At 45.7% G+C, this 17,392-nt stretch overlaps 1 protein-coding gene across 2 annotated transcripts in view; it reads right to left on the reverse strand.

Moving 5' to 3' along the window:
* Positions 1 to 16,901, reverse strand: part of zgc:100829 (uncharacterized protein LOC445149 homolog) — a 47,132-nt gene extending 30,231 nt beyond the window's left edge. Inside the window, exons 1-6 of one of the 2 annotated variants that reach the window (XM_046316942.1) lie at positions 16,758 to 16,901; positions 15,507 to 15,796; positions 8,318 to 8,468; positions 8,016 to 8,133; positions 5,524 to 5,562; positions 5,404 to 5,445 (exon numbers count right to left, since the gene is read on the reverse strand). In XM_046316942.1, coding sequence (XP_046172898.1) covers positions 5,404 to 5,445; positions 5,524 to 5,562; positions 8,016 to 8,133; positions 8,318 to 8,468; positions 15,507 to 15,672 — 516 coding nt within the window. In that variant the 5' untranslated portion in view covers positions 15,673 to 15,796; positions 16,758 to 16,901. The other variant, XM_046316943.1, reaches the window with a different exon arrangement.
* Between the last annotated feature and the right edge of the window lie 491 nt (positions 16,902 to 17,392).

Below are 17,392 nucleotides of genomic sequence, written 5' to 3' on the forward strand. Positions count from 1 at the left end.
ACAGCAGAGAGGGGTTAGGGAGACGTTAGAGAGGTTACAGAGACAGGGGAGAGGGGTTAGAAAGACAGCAGAGAGGTTAGAGAGACAGCAGAGAGGGGTTAGGGAGACGTTAGAGAGGTTAGAGAGACAGCAGAGAGGGGTTAGAGAGACAGCAGAGAGGTTAGAGAGACAGCAGAGAGGGGTTAGGGAGACGTTAGAGAGGTTAGAGAGACAGGGGAGAGGGGTTAGAGAGACAGCAGAGAGGTTAGAGAGACAGCAGAGAGGGGTTAGGGAGACGTTAGAGAGGTTAGAGAGACAGGAGAGAGGGGTTAGAGAGACAGCAGAGAGGTTAGAGAGACAGCAGAGAGGGGTTAGGGAGACGTTAGAGAGGTTAGAGAGACAGGGAGAGGGTTAGAGAGACAGCAGAGAGGTTAGAGAGACAGCAGAGAGGGGTTAGGGAGACGTTAGAGAGGTTAGCGAGACAGGGGAGAGGGGTTAGAGAGACAGCAGAGAGGTTAGAGAGACAGCAGAGAGGGGTTAGGGAGACGTTAGAGAGGTTAGAGAGACAGGGGAGAGGGGTAGAGAGACAGCAGAGAGGTTAGAGAGACAGCAGAGAGGGGTTAGGGAGACGTTAGAGAGGTTAGAGAGACAGGGGAGAGGGGTTAGAGAGACGTTAGAGAGGTTAGAGAGACAGGGTAGAGGGGTTAGAGAGACAGGGGAGAGAGGTTAGAGAGACAGGAGAGAGAGGTTATAGAGACAGGATAGAGAGGTTAGAGACAGGAGAGAGGGGTTAGAGAGGTTAGAGACACAGGAGAGAGAGGTTAGAGAGACAGGAGAGAGAGGTTAGAGAGACAGGAGAGAGAGGGGTTAGTGAGACGTTAGAGAGACAGGACAGAGAGGTTAGAGAGCAATGAGAGAGAGGTTAGAGAGACAGGAGAGAGAGATTAGAGAGACAGGAGAGAGAGGTTATAGAGACAGGATAGAGAGGTTAGAGACACAGGAGAGAGGGGTTAGAGAGGTTAGAGACACAGGAGAGAGAGGTTAGAGAGACAGGAGAGAGAGGTTAGAGAGACAGGAGAGAGGTTAGAGAGACAGGAGAGAGATTAGAGAGACAGGAGAGAGGGGTTAGTGAGACGTTAGAGAGACAGGACAGAGAGGTTAGAGAGCAATGAGAGAGAGGTTAGAGAGACAGCAGAGAGAGGTCAGAGAGAAAGGAGAGAGAGGTTAGAGAGCAAGGAGAGAGAGAGGTTAGGGAGACGTTAGAGAGGTTAGAGAGACAGCAGAGAGGGGTTAGGGAGACGTTAGAGAGGTTACAGAGACAGGAGAGAGAGGTTAAAGAGACAGGAGAGAGAGGTTAGAGAGACAGCAGAGAGGGGTTAGAGAGATGTTAGAGATGTTAGAGAGACAGGAGAGAGAGGTTAAAGAGACAGCAGAGAGGGGTTAGAGAGACGTTAGAGAGGTTAGAGAGACAGGAGAGAGAGAGGTTAGAGAGCAAGGAGAGAGAGGTTAAAGAGACAGGAGAGAGAGGTTAGAGAGACAGGAGAGAGAGGTTAGAGAGACAGGAGAGAGAGGTTAGAGAGACAGGAGAGAGGTTAGAGAGACAGGAGAGAGGTTAGAGAGACAGGAGAGAGAGGTTAGAGAGACAGGAGAGAGAGGTTAGAGAGACAGGAGAGTGAGGTTAGAGAGACAGGAGAGAGAGGTTAGAGAGAAATGAGAGAGAGATTAGAGAGAGAGGAGAGAGAGGTTACAGAGACATGAGAGAGAGGTTAGAGAGACAGGAGAGAGAGGTTAGAGAGAGAGGAGAGAGGGGTTAGAGATGTTAGAGACACAGGAGAGAGAGGTTAGAGAGACAGGAGAGAGAGGTTAGAGAGACACGAGAGAGAGGTTAGAGAGACAGGAGAGAGAGATTAGAAAGACAGAAGAGAGAGGTTAGAGAGACAGGATAGAGAGGTTAGAGACACAGGAGAGAGGGGTTAGAGAGGTTAGAGACACAGGAGAGAGAGGTTAGAGAGACAGGAGAGAGTGGTTAGAGAGACAGGAGAGAGAGGTTAGAGAGACAGGAGAGAGAGGTTAGAGAGACAGGAGAGAGGGGTTAGTGAGACGTTAGAGAGACAGGACAGAGAGGTTAGAGAGCAATGAGAGAGAGGTTAGAGAGACAGTAGAGAGAGGTCAGAGAGAAAGGAGAGAGAGTTTAGAGAGACATGGGAGAGGGGTTAGAGAGGTTAGAGAGCCAGTAGAGAGAGGTTAGAGAGTCAGGGGAGAGAGGTTAGAGAGACAGGAGAGAGAGGTTAGAGAGACAGGAGAGAGAGGTTAGAGAGACAGGAGAGAGGTTAGAGAGACAGGTTAGAGAGACAGGAGAGAGAGGTTAGAGAGACAGGAAAGAGAGGTTAGAGAGACAGTAGAGAGAGGTTAGAGAGACAGGAAAGAGAGGTTAGAGAGACAGGAAAGAGAGGTTAGAGAGATGGGAAAGAGAGGTTAGAGAGACAGGAAAGAGAGGTTAGAGAGACAGGAGAGAGAGGTTAGAGAGACAGGAGAGAGAGGTTAGAGAGACAGGAAAGAGAGGTTAGAGAGACAGGAAAGCTGGTTAGAGAGACAGGAGAGATTAGAGAGGGGTTAGAGAGGTTTGAGAGACAGGAGAGAGAGCTTAGAGAGACAGGTTAGAGAGACAGGAGAGAGAGGTTAGAGAGAGGCAGTACAAAAGGGAGAGAGAGGTTAGAGAGAGGCAGTACGAAAGGCAGAGAGAGGCAGTACAAAAGGGAGAGAGAGCTTAGAGAGAGGCAGTACAAAAGGCAGTGAGAGGTAGTACAAAAGGCAGAGAGAGGCAGTACAAAAGGGAGAGAGAGCTTAGAGGCAGTACAAAAGGGAGAGAGAGGTTAGAGAGAGGCAGTACGAAAGGCAGAGAGAGGCAGTACAAAAGGGAGAGAGAGCTTAGAGAAAGGCAGTACAAAAGGCAGAGAGAGGCAGTACAAAAGGCAGAGAGAGGTTAGGTGCCACTGTCCAGAAGCAATGCCTGATAGGCTACAGCTTGAAAAGCTGCCACTACTTTTTATTTGTCGTCACATACTGTTCATGTGCAGTTTTACAGGGTCGGCCATAGCAGTACCTCACCCCTGGAGCAAATTACATTAAAGTGGTTTGCTCAAGGGCACTTCAACAGATGTTTCAGCTTGTCGGCTTGGGGAATTGAACCAGCAACCTTTTGGTTACTGGCCCAATGCTCTACCCACTAGGCTACCTGTTGCCCGTAATGTGTCACTTTCTCAACCCCATATCTGGCCAGAAATACTAGGAGTTTAACATTGTGCTTTCCTGTTTACATGACAATTGATCGTATGCCACAGATGATATGATTATCACTGTTCTGGAAGTGACAATAACTCAACCTTACTCAGAAACTGTGCATAGCGTTATACCTTAAAGGGGCAATCTGCAGTTGCAACATACATTTTTGGACTTGAATGAATTCTAAATGAATGATATTCTTGAAGAATATAACATATACAGTTAATTATTTGGTCACCTACAAACAAGCAAGATTTCTGGCTCTCACAGACCTGTAACTTCTTCTTTAAGAGGCTCCTCTGTCCTCCACTCATTACCTGTATTAATGGCACCTGTTTGAACTTGTCATCAGTATAAAAGACACCTGTCCACACCCTCAAACAGTCACACTCCAAACTCCACTATGGCCAAGACCAAAGAGATGTCAAAGGACACCAGAAACAAAATTGTAGACCTGCACCAGGCTGGGAAGACTGAATCTGCAATAGGTAAGCAGCTTGGTTTGAAGAAATCAACGGTGGGAGTAATTATTAGGAAATGGAAGAAATACAAGACCACTGATAATCTCCCTCGATCTGGGGCTCCACGCAAGATCTCACCCGTGGGGTCAAAATGATCACAAGAACGGTGAGCAAAAATTCCAGAACCACACGGGGGGACCTAGTGAATGACCTGCAGAGAGCTGGGACCAAAGTAACAAAGCCTACCATCAGTGACACACTACGCCGCCAGGGACTCAAATCCTGCAGTGCCAGACGTGTCCCCCTGCTTAAGCCAGTACATGTCCAGGCCCGTCTGAAGTTTGCTAGAGAGCATTCGGATGATCCAGAAGAAGATTGGGAGAATGTCATATGGTCAGATGAAACCAAAATATAACTTTTTGGTAAAAACTCAACTCGTCGTGTTTCGAGGACAACGAATGCTGAGTTGCATCCAAAGAACACCATAGCTACTGTGAAGCATGGGGGTGGAAACATCATACTTTGGGGCTGTTTTTCTGCAAAGAGATCAGGATGACTGATCCGTGTAAAGGAAAGAATGAATGAGGACATGTATCGTGAGATTTTGAGTGAAAAACTCCTTCCATCAGCAAGGGCATTGAAGATGAAACGTGGCTGGGTCTTTCAGCATGACAATGATCCCAAACACACCGCCCGGGCAACGAAGGAGTGGCTTCGTAAGAAGCATTTCAAGGACCTGGAGTGGCCTAGCCAGTCTCCAGATCTCAACCCCATAGAAAATCTTTGGAGGGAGTTGAAAGTCCATGTTGCCCAGCAACAGCCCCAAAACATCACTGCTCTAGATGAGATCTGCATGGAGGAATGGGCCAAAATACTAGCAACAGTGTGTGAAAACCTTGTGAAGACTTACAGAAAACGTTTGACCTCTGTCATTGCCAACAAAGGGTATATAACAAAATATTGAGATGAACTTTTGTTATTGACCAAATACTTATTTTCCACCATAATTTGCAAATAAATTCATTAAAAATCCTACAATGTGATTTTCTGGATTTTTTTTCTCGTTTTGTCTGTCATAGTTGAAGTGTACCTATGATGAAAATTGCAGGCCTCTCTCATCTTTTTAAGTGGGAGAACTTGCACAATTGGTGGCTAACTAAATACTTTTTTGCCCCACTGTAAATGCCTACTATGGCTGACCCTGTAAAAACAACACATTTCACTGCACCTATCCGGACAATAAATAATAAAACATTTAAACTGTCGGAACCCAAAATATTAGCTTATTTTACTCCAATGTTTGTAAACAAAGTACATCTATTGTAACAAAACACTTTATAGACTCAAAACATGACTAAAACTATAATTTTGATATCATGGATGGTCAGTCCTTCTATCCATAGCTCTGTCTATGAATTTGTGGTTATATGTCTCAAGCCCCATCACTCAGCTGTTTGCTAAAACAAGTCCTGGAATGACCACCTCGTTATTGGACTCCGGATAGGCCCTTTAACTCTGTGTTAAATGAATGTAGCATGTATGTTTATTCAATCAACATAAGAGGTAGCACACTAGTATATCTAACTTTTAAAAGAAAGTGGATCATAAAAACAAATGCCCTCATAATGTGATAGTATGAGACAAACCCTTTACAGAACCCAAACTCCGTTTTCATACTTACTTTTTCAACTGCTGCGGGTGGCTGCTGCTCTCTCACTGCCCCCTGTGGGTTGAACACACAAACACAGGCATTACAGAGGCAGCCAAGACACAGACGGTAACGTGCAGTACACAAACATACCTGTAGAGGGGGCAATGTCCTCACTTCCTCACTGTTCTCCTGTTGAAAAAGCAGGAACATGTCAGTTGAGCTGCCAGATTCAAAACACACTTTACATTTTCTGACAAGAACCTGCTAGGTGTTTGACATTTTTTGAATCAGTATTCTTACTTTGAAAAATGTAAGCACGCTGAAGACCACATAGGCATATTTAATTTAGATTAATTTCTTATGTGCTTATTCAGACTATTCTACACAGAACAAAAATATGTATATACGCAACATGTAAAGTGTTGGTCCCATGTTTCACTGTAATAACAGATCCCAGAAATTGTACGTATGCCCCAAAACATTCTCAAAAATGTGCACAAATTTGTTTACATCCCTGTTAGCGAGCATTTCTCCTTTGCCAGGATAATCATTAAAACAGCATGATCATTACACAAGTGCACCTTGTGCTGTGACAATAAAAGGCCATTCAAAAATGTTCAGTTTTGTCACACAACACAATGCCACAGATGTCTCAAGTTGAGGGAGTGTGCAGTTGGCATACTGATTGCACAAATGTCCACCAGAGCTGGTGCCACAGAATATAAATGTTATTTCTCTACCATAAGCCACCTCCAAAATCGTTTTTGAGAATTTGTCAGGACATCCAACCAGCCTCACAACCAAAGACCATGTGTATGGTGTCTTGTGGGCGAGTGGTTTGTTGGTGTCAACGTTGTGAACAGAGTGCCCCATGGTGGGGGTGGGGTTATGGTATGGGCAGGCATGGTCAATCCTGTGCTCTACAGAGGGGAGGATCAGGGTCAAAACTGTGCTCTACAGAGTGGAGGATCATGGTCAATACTGTGCTCTACAGAGTGGAGGATCATGGTCAATACTGTGCTCTACAGAGTGGAGGATCATGGTCAATACTGTGCTCTACAGAGTGGAGGATCATGGTCAATACTGTGCTCTACAGAGTGGAGGATCATGGTCAATACTGTGCTCTACAGAGTGGAGGATCAGGGGCAGGTGAGACAGTGTCCACCCTGGCTCGCACTTGCTATGTGCACAGGGTTGCCATGACAATGCAGAAATTCTTCTCCCACTTTTTAAGATAGCGTGAAAACGGAGTTAACCCCCCCACATCCACAACAACAACCCCTCCTTCACACACACTTATGCACAAAACATGTGACAACCAACCTTCTCTATTTAAAATATGCAGGGTTCACTATAACACAAAATGAACTAAATCACTCTACCTCCTACACACTTAATTAAAACAGCTCATTTATACATATAAATTGGCACATACACACATTAATGACTCACAGAAACAGACAGACAGACAGACAGACAGACAGACAGACAGACAGACAGACAGACAGACAGACAGACAGACAGACAGACAGACAGACAGACAGACAGACAGACAGACAGACAGACAGACAGACAGACAGACAGACAGACAGACAGACAGACAGACAGGCAGGCAGACAGGCAGACAGGCAGGCAGACAGGCAGGCAGACAGGCAGACAGGCAGACAGACAGACAAGAACACACACACACACAAGAACACACACACACAGACAGAGCGAGACAGCGAGAGAGAGAGATTAACAGGAATTGGACCAAAAAAGTGGAGAGAATGGAAAGGACGGGACAGAGGGAGAGAAGAGAGGAGGATGTGATTGAAAGGACAGGATAGAGGGGGGGAAGAGAGGAGAATATGATTGAAAGGACAGGATAGAGGGAGAGAAGAGAGGAGGGTGTGATTGAAAAGACGGGATAGAGGGAGAGAAAAGAGGAGGATGTGATTGAAAGGACAGGATAGAGGGAGAAAAGAGAGGATGGTGTGATTGAAAGGACAGGATAGAGTGAGAGAAGGATGTGATTGAAAGGATGGATAGAGGGAGAGAAGGGTGTGATTGAAAGGACAGGATAGAGGGAGGGAAGAGAGAAGGATGTGATTGAAAGGACAGGATAGAGCGAGAGAAGGATGAGATTGAAAGGACAGGATAGAGGGAGGGAAGAGAGGAGGGCGTGATAGAAAGGATGGATAGGATGTGGTTGAAAGGATGGATAGGATGTGGTTGAAAGGATGGATAGGATGTGGTTGAAAGGATGGATAGGATGTGGTTGAAAGGATGGATAGGATGTGGTTGAAAGGATGGATAGGATGTGGTTGAAAGGATGGATAGAGGGAGGGAAGAGAGGAGGGTGTGATTGAAAGGACAGGATAGAGGGAGGGAAGAGAGGAGGATGTGGTTGAGTTGGAAAGAGAAGATCAAGGGAGAGGGTCTTTGCTGTTGTTGAAGGCAATAAGGAAGAGTAAAAGGAAAAAGAAATGAAGGGATATCAGAGTCCGGAGAGGGAGAGCTAGGTGTGATTTATTTGGCCACTGAGCGATGACTCTCCCTGGAGAACGTGCGTCTCACTGGCCCTATCCTGTGCCCGAGATTAATGACAGCAACAGGAAGGTCACCCCCCCCCCCACACACACACACACACTCTCTCTCACCTTTAAATTGAGTTGTATCCCTGACTGTGTTTTGGGAGGCAGATCCTCTCTCCGAGTTCTGACAGGTTCTGAGGCTGGTCTGTTTACCAGGTTGCTCTTCAGGGAAGTTGTCTGGTGGCTGCAGAGACAGACAGGACCAGGCAGGACCAGACAGGACCAGGCAGGACCAGACAGGAAAAACAAAAAGGAATGATCGAAAATGTCAAACTCAAAAACGAACCTCTCACTCAATTTGATACCATTATCACAGCTCCACAGAATTGTAGGTAAAATCCCTGCTTGTGGTGCTGAGGTGTCCGTACAGTGTGTTATTGTGCAGGCTTGGTGGTGCTCTTCTTTCCGCAGGCCCAGTGCAGATGAGTTTGGAGGTCTTCAGCTCGTCCACCTCTCCAATCGCCATGACCGCCACATCTCCGTCCCTGCCCAGCAACCAGCTCACTTTCTTACTGTTGGCTACAGGAGACGAAAACACACTGGAGTTATATTACTGGAAGCAACAGAGAAGAGACATTCTTGCCAAACTAGTAAATTCAATGATTTGTAATATTTATGTTTCTGTGGTAAACAGACAATGCTGGGCTCCTTTTATGGACAGCAGTGGAAGAGATGGGGAAAAAATAGAAAAGTCACCACATCCTTAAATAGCATGACATGGCAACATTTTGGGTAAAGGCTGAGAAATGTTCCTTCATGGGAATAAAGCAGCACACACACACACACACACACACACACACACACACACACACACACACACACACACACACACACACACACACACACTTCAGCCTACTTGACTGTAAATACCCTTCACTGTTCTCACTTTGTTTATAAAGATGTGTTTTTCGTATGTACTGTATGTATTGTGTTCACTGCAAAAATGTATTGGCTCATTGACAAACATTTTCTGAATCTGAACTGAGGGTTTGGGTTGAAAACAAGGAGAGGCACCCTTCCAGAGGAGACCATTTAACTGGTTTTGCCAGCCCATCCTGTGGCAACGGCACTGCATTCCACCTGGGGCAAACCCAGACGACAAGCCCTGAACTACATGTACCTCTACTTCCTCGTACCCCTGCACATTGACTCAGTACCCCTACTCCTTGTATATAGTCCCATTATTACCTCTACTTCCTCGTACCCCTGCACATTGACTCAGTACCCCTACTCCTTGTATATAGTCCCATTATTACCTCTACTTCCTCGTACCCCTGCACATTGACTCAGTACCCCTACTCCTTGTATATAGTCCCATTATTACCTCTACTTCCTCGTACCCCTGCACATTGACTCAGTACCCCTACTCCTTGTATATAGTCCCATTATTACCTCTACTTCCTCGTACCCCTGCACATTGACTCAGTACCCCTACTCCTTGTATATAGTCCCATTATTACCTCTACTTCCTCGTACCCCTGCACATTGACTCAGTACCCCTACTCCTTGTATATAGTCCCATTATTACCTCTACTTCCTCGTACCCCTACAACATTGACTCAGTACCCCTACTCCTTGTATATAGTCCCATTATTACCTCTACTTCCTCATACCCCTGCACATTGACTCAGTACCCCTACTCCTTGTATATAGTCCCATTATTACCTCTACTTCCTCGTACCCCTGCACATTGACTCAGTACCCCTACTCCTTGTATATAGTCCCATTATTACCTCTACTTCCTCGTACCCCTACAACATTGACTCAGTACCCCTACTCCTTGTATATAGTCCCATTATTACCTCTACTTCCTCATACCCCTGCAACATTGACTCAGTACCCCTACTCCTTGTATATAGTCCCATTATTACCTCTACTTCCTCATACCCCTGCACATTGACTCAGTACCCCTACTCCTTGTATATAGTCCCATTATTACCTCTACTTCCTCATACCCCTGCACATTGACTCAGTACCCCTACTCCTTGTATATAGTCCCATTATTACCTCTACTTCCTCGTACCCCTGCACATTGACTCAGTACCCCTACTCCTTGTATATAGTCCCATTATTACCTCTACTTCCTCGTACCCCTGCACATTGACTCAGTACCCCTACTCCTTGTATATAGTCCCATTATTACCTCTACTTCCTCGTACCCCTGCACATTGACTCAGTACCCCTACTCCTTGTATATAGTCCCATTATTACCTCTACTTCCTCATACCCCTGCACATTGACTCAGTACCCCTACTCCTTGTATATAGTCCCATTATTACCTCTACTTCCTCGTACCCCTGCACATTGACTCAGTACCCCTACTCCTTGTATATAGTCCCATTATTACCTCTACTTCCTCGTACCCCTACAACATTGACTCAGTACCCCTACTCCTTGTATATAGTCCCATTATTACCTCTACTTCCTCATACCCCTGCACATTGACTCAGTACCCCTACTCCTTGTATATAGTCCCATTATTACCTCTACTTCCTCGTACCCCTGCACATTGACTCAGTACCCCTACTCCTTGTATATAGTCCCATTATTACCTCTACTTCCTCATACCCCTGCACATTGACTCAGTACCCCTACTCCTTGTATATAGTCCCATTATTACCTCTACTTCCTCGTACCCCTGCACATTGACTCAGTACCCCTACTCCTTGTATATAGTCCCATTATTACCTCTACTTCCTCATACCCCTGCACATTGACTCAGTACCCCTACTCCTTGTATATAGTCCCATTATTACCTCTACTTCCTCGTACCCCTGCACATTGACTCAGTACCCCTACTCCTTGTATATAGTCCCATTATTTTACTGGTTTACTATTTAATTTGACATTTCTTGTTCATACTTCTTAACTGTTGGGAAGGGGCTCTTAAGTAAGTATTTCACAGTGAAGTCTACACTTGTTGTATTCGGTGCATGTGACAAATACCATTACATTTTATTTAATTGTATTTTATTTGAAACCAGACAATTTTCTCAACACGCAAGACATTTACATGAATGGCACGTGGGACTTCACACTTGTCAAACTGGTAAGAGGTGTGTCCCTCTTGACTCTTGGAACCATGTCCTTGTCACAATACTCCTGCTACTTCACCCCTTGACTCTGACCACACCCTCATAAACGCCAGGCCTCAATCATATTCCTCCACATATGGAACAGATTGAAAAGCGAACAGTGCCATTTCCGATGTAGTACATGGAGCACAGTAACCGGTATACTGTGGCACCTTCATGGAAGGCCAGGTTCAGGTACTGTGGCCATAAGGTGGCCCGACCTGCACTACATTCTATCATCTGCCATTAGCAAACGTCACCCGTCTGTCACGTTCTGTGGCCATAAGGTGGCCCGACCTGCACTACATTCTATCATCTGCCATTAGCAAACGTCACCCGTCTGTCACGTTCTGTGGCCATAAGGTGGCCCGACCTGCACTACATTCTATCATCTGCCATTAGCAAACGTCACCCGTCTGTCACGTTCTGCCATGGCCATAAGGTGGCCCATAAGGTGGCCCGACCTGCACTACATTCTATCATCTGCCATTAGCAAACGTCACCCGTCTGTCACGTTCTGTGGCCATAAGGTGGCCCGACCTGCACTACATTCTATCATCTGCCATTAGCAAACGTCACCCGTCAGTCACGTTCTGTGGCCATAAGGTGGCCCGACCTGCACTACATTCTATCATCTGCCATTAGCAAACGTCACCCGTCTGTCACGTTCTGTGCTCGGAATGGACAACGCAGACAGGAACACATAGGGGTACCAACACACCAAAACATGTACTGCAAAGCTGTCATACCAGTTGTAAAGCCTACATGTTACAAATTACGCATGTACACATGCTACAGAAATGTAGGGACAAACATTCAGCAACACACTAACCACATACACCCCAAACTAAATGACCTAAATATAACTGAACAGATGAATAACACTAAACCATTAACACACATGGCCTTATGCCTCCTGCAGGCTTCCTTCTCTGCTCACACTTCATTGTTGGAAGGCATGGACCAGTGGGCCTGGAGCCACTTCCTGCTTTGCACAGACACCTGGGTCCTGCGCTTTAACAGGCCCATATTTTCTTCTGCTTCACACGAATAACAACCAAACTAGGTCTGCAACAACTGTTGCAGACCTCCATGTCTCTAACCCTATGGTCCAGTGGTGTGTGTAACACTGCACTGTGTATCAGGGTGTGTGTGTGTGTGTTTACACAGCAGTGATCAAACCATATTTAAAAAATATTAAGATGCAGGAATGCTAATCTTATCTGTTTCTATAGAAAGGATTTCAGAACATTCTAAGATGGTGACATGGAACGACCCAGTGTGTATCGGGGGACCACATTGACTTGTCGTAATAGCTGCCCTGGTTGTTAGCCAATATAGAGGCCTCTGTTCTCCCTGTCTGACATTCAGACGCTCGATAATCAGTGCTTTGTTGTCAAATGTCTATTGCCGCCAAAACCAGACTTCCCCTGATCCTATTCACACGTCAAGCAGAATGAATGCAAAAACGGACATGTGCTACAGTGACCTACAGCCAGCCATCATGGACTCATTGTCCTCCACTGTTACGTGTCTCTCTCTCTTTCTCTCGCAATCTGCTCATGATAAGCTTTGTCTTGTGATCTCAGATTCCTTCTGTGGAATGTGAAGGTAAAGCACATTGTGAACCGAGTCATCATTACCACACAAATTCCCCACTCAGGGACTGGCTACTTGCAACCGAGAAAATGCAGACGGGCAAGATTTTGCCTTACACCAAACCAGTTTCAGGGTAAAATTACAGCCTGCCTACATTTGTAGTGGTGTGCGTAATGACCCTTTCATTGCAGCTGATATACACAATAGAAGAACAGTTGAGTTCCTCTCTAACATAGAACATAACAGTCTACTCTCTGTGAAACACTAGCTGCCACTATTTCTGTCTATCGCATGTTCCTCTGTTCTGTTATCTTTCTTTTCCCGACACACACACACATTCCAGACATCAGGCCTCTCCCTTCACTGGGAACAAAATAATCTAAAGCAAAGCCCTGCACACACACACACACACACACACACACACACACACACACACACACACACACACACACACACACACACACACACACACACACACACACACACACACACACACACACACACACCACACACACCACACACACACACAGATTAGACATTCTGCTCTGCTGTTGTTGTTGTTGAGTACCAGATCTGCATGGCACCTGTTTCAGATGTTTGTTGTTTGTTACACTAAGACAGGCTTTGTGTTCACTGATAAGGCCCCTTTAAAAACAGTTGATTATTGAACCAATGATTCAATCAATTGTGGGCGAGTCAGCTGTAAGTATGTAATTTCCTCAAACGAGATACCAGGGCCACATCCTGATCTGGCAGTAGGACTACTCTTTCAGAAATAGTTACTGGAAATGACTAGAAACCCGAGTTGAAGACCTCCTCCTTTCTCTCACCCCGGTGATGCTACACAAGGCAGGGCTACTTCCTCATAGCCTCCAGTGTTCCTATTATGACAGTAAATGGTAACCCTGGTAACTGGAGATAGTGATTTGACAAAAGACACAAGTAGCCTTTTTAGCCATTACCTACTCTCTGCTTAGCATAATTATAAACAGGTAATGCCATCTGATTGAAACAAAGTGCATAACCTTGCAGGCAGACACCCACACAGAGGGCCTGCAAAAAGCAGCAGTTGATACTGACAACGTTTTCAGTAGACGCATCATCACAGGATGTCTGTCAGAGGTAAACCACATGCTTGCAGCTCACAACAGAAAACACACCAACATACAGTGGGGAGAACAACTATTTGAGGTCTGTCATTTTGATCATAGGTACACTTCAACTGTGAGAGACGGAATCTAAAACCAAAATCCAGAAAATCACATTGTATGATTTTTAAGTAATTAATTGACATTTTATTGCATGACAAGCATTTGATACATCAGAAAAGCAGAACTTAATATTTGGTACAGAAACCTTTGTTTGCAATTACAGAGATCATACGTTTCCTGTAGTTCTTGACCAGGTTTGCACACACTGCAGCAGGGATTTTGGCCCACTCCTCCATACCGACCTTCTCCAGATCCTTCAGGTTTTGGGGCTGTCGCTGGGCAATACGGACTTTCAGCTCCCTCCAAAGATTTTCTATTGGGTTCAGGTCTGGAGACTAGCTAGGCCACTCCAGGACCTTGAGATGCTTCTTACGGAGCCACTCCTTAGTTGCCCTGGCTGTGTGTTTCAGGTCGTTGCCATGCTGGAAGACCCAGCCACAACCCATCTTCAATGCTCTTACTGGGGGAAGGAGTTGTTGGCCAAGATCTCGCAATACATGGCCCCATCCATCCTCCCCTCAATACGGTGCAGTCATCCTGTCCCCTTTGCAGAAAAGCATCCCCAAAGAATGATGTTTCCACCTCCATGCTTCACTGTTGGGATGGTGTTCTTTGGGTTGTACTCATCTTTCTTCTTCCTCCAAACACGGCGAGTGGAGTTTAGACCAAAAAGCTCTATTTTTGTCTCATCAGACCACACGACCTTTTCCCATTCCTCCTCTGGATCATCCAGATGGTCATCGGGCAAACTTCAGACAGGGCCTGGACATGCGCTGTCTTGAGCAGGGGGACCTTGCGATCCCCAGACCGAGGGTGATTGACCGTCATCTTGAACTTCTTCCATTTTCTAATAATGGCGCCAACAGTTGCCTTCTCACCAAGCTGCTTGCCTATTGTCCTGTAGCCCATCCCAGCCTTGTGCAGGTCTGCAATTTTATCCCTGATGACCTTACACAGCTCTCTGGTCTTGGCCATTGTGGAGAGGTTGGAGTCTGTTTGATTGAGTGTGTGGATAGGTGTCTTTTATACAGGTAATGAGTTCAAACAGGCAATGAGTGGAGAACAGGAGGGCTTCTTAAAGAAAAACTAACAGGTCTGTGAGAGCCGGAATTCTTACTGGTTGGTAGGTGATCAAATACTTATGTCATGCAATAAAATGCAAATGAATTACTTAAAAATCATACAATGTGATGTTCTGGATTTTTGTTTTAGATTCCGTCTCTCACAGTTGAAGTGTACCTATGATAAACATTACAGACCTCTACATGCTTTGTAAGTAGAAAAACCTGCAAATTCGGCAGTGTATCAAATACCTGTTCTCCCCACTGTATCAAATACCTGTTCTCCCCACTGTATCAAATACCTGTTCTCCCCACTGTTTCTAAGACTTGTCTAATGTACCTGGCTTCAGAAAGACCAGGTGGGTAGGTTTCAAAGGAGCATGTTTGTAGGCTTATTTCATAAGCAGGTAATGATACTTTCTGGCACATAGGTACTATGGCTCCTGTCAGCCCCAGTACGTGAAGATGTAGTAGAAAAGGTAGAGAGGAGTGCGTTATTTCATAAGCAGGTAATGATACTTTCTGGCACATAGGTACTATGGCTCCTGTCAGCCCCAGTACGTGAAGATGTAGTAGAAAAGGTAGAGAGGAGTGCGTGAGAGGAGTTGGTACCTGTCTTTGACTTTGGCCTATGGTCCGCTTCTTTCTCCTCACGTTCTGTCCAGCGCCGCACCTGCTCCTCTCTCATCTTCAGGAACAGGGTCTTTTTCTGGTCCTCATTTAGGGCCTCCAACACATCTGGGTCAATGTACATGTCCTTTAAGATTTGCTGCAGCATGGTGGCGGCGGTGGTGGGCTGGAGGTGGAGGGGTACTGTCCTGACTCCTTAAGCCAACAGTTTCCTGAAGATGAGTTGGTTTCTAAACGAGCCTCATGAGGAGAAGAAGAAGATCGGGGCTCGTCTGTCACAAACACACACACACACACACACACACACACACACACACACACACACACACACACACACACACACACACACACACACACACACACACACACACACACACACACACACACACACACACACACACACACACAGACACACGCTGAAGACTGCTTCCTCTGTCGTCCTCTGAGCTGACACTTCCTCCTCCCTCGACACACACACGTCATTCGTCATCAGCCCTCGTCAGGCAGCCATCACTGGGAGACTCTGCTTCAGGGAAAATGCTACATCACGTCTGTCTGCACTGCAGATGATTGGCACTGCCTAGTCCCTACTGTATGCTAATCCTACTGCTATCTTTAGTTATCCTAGACAGTTTTTCTTGCCTTGGTTTTTTTATCTGTTCTCCTCTTAAGATGTCACTACTTACTGTCTTCTTTTTCATTTCTTAGTAATCTCAGTAATCTATTTTCCCCTCCATCAAACCCTGGTTTCCTCACTCAAGCCATGTCAGGGCTCTGAGACTGTGTCTGACTCTGGATGGGAACCGATTCCAAAGGAATGGGTGGGTTTTTTCCTCCTCCTTCACACACATCCCTTTCCAACCCCCCTTCCTTTTTTTCAAACTCCCAAGAGACAGCTGCTCCATTTCAACATGGCCGTTATTGGGCTGTAACCAAACTACAGGGTCACATCCCAGGACAGCATGAGCAGAACGCAGTTGAAGCAGAGGGGCTGAATGTACTTCACTAGGCTATGGTGGTCATATTAACAATGAAAACAGCATAAGCAACATTTGGAGGGAGACAAAGGTAGCCGGAGACTGAGAACTGTCACTGCTGGCAAACACATTGGTTTCTTTCTACTCAACGCTTAGTGGGGGGAAAAAAGGACAGAAAAGGAGAGGCATTCTGTAATAGACAATTCAGCAGAATGTGTGAGAGAACGGATATGTTATTTAAGTAGGATGTACTCACAGTGGGGGTGCAGATGCTCCACAGCAGAGTAACTATTCGAGTGAGTGTGTCCTCCTCCTTGCCTTTGTGTATGACTGAGCTGATGACATCACAGCATTCCATGAACTGTCTCTCACTCTCTCTCCGTAACACACACACACACACACACACACACACACACACACACACACACACACACACACACACACACACACACACACACACACACACACACACACACACACACACACACACACACACACACACACACACACACACACACACACACACACACACACACTAATTATCTTGGTGGAAAAAAAGAAAGTCAGGAAACAGAGCTCAGTTACCCTAGCTGTAAATGTAGTAACAGTATCCTGTTAGGCAGAGAGAAATGAAAACAAGCTGCTGTTTGAAAACCCATGTTTCTATTGCCCAACCAATTGTATAGTTATTAAAAATATAGATTAAAAAAAATGTAATTGCACATTGTGATTTTACTCCTCACATTTCTCCTCCTCAAACTCAGCCTCTTTTATTTTTTTTCCCTAAAGCTCTACCACTCCTCTTCCCCTGACTACACAGCTCCTCCCCCGGCTACACAGCTCCTCCCCCGGCTACACAGCTCCTCCTCCCATAAAACTATAGTCCTCAGA

Source organism: Oncorhynchus gorbuscha, linkage group LG20, assembly GCF_021184085.1.
Source record: "Oncorhynchus gorbuscha isolate QuinsamMale2020 ecotype Even-year linkage group LG20, OgorEven_v1.0, whole genome shotgun sequence".
NCBI lineage: Eukaryota > Metazoa > Chordata > Actinopteri > Salmoniformes > Salmonidae > Oncorhynchus > Oncorhynchus gorbuscha.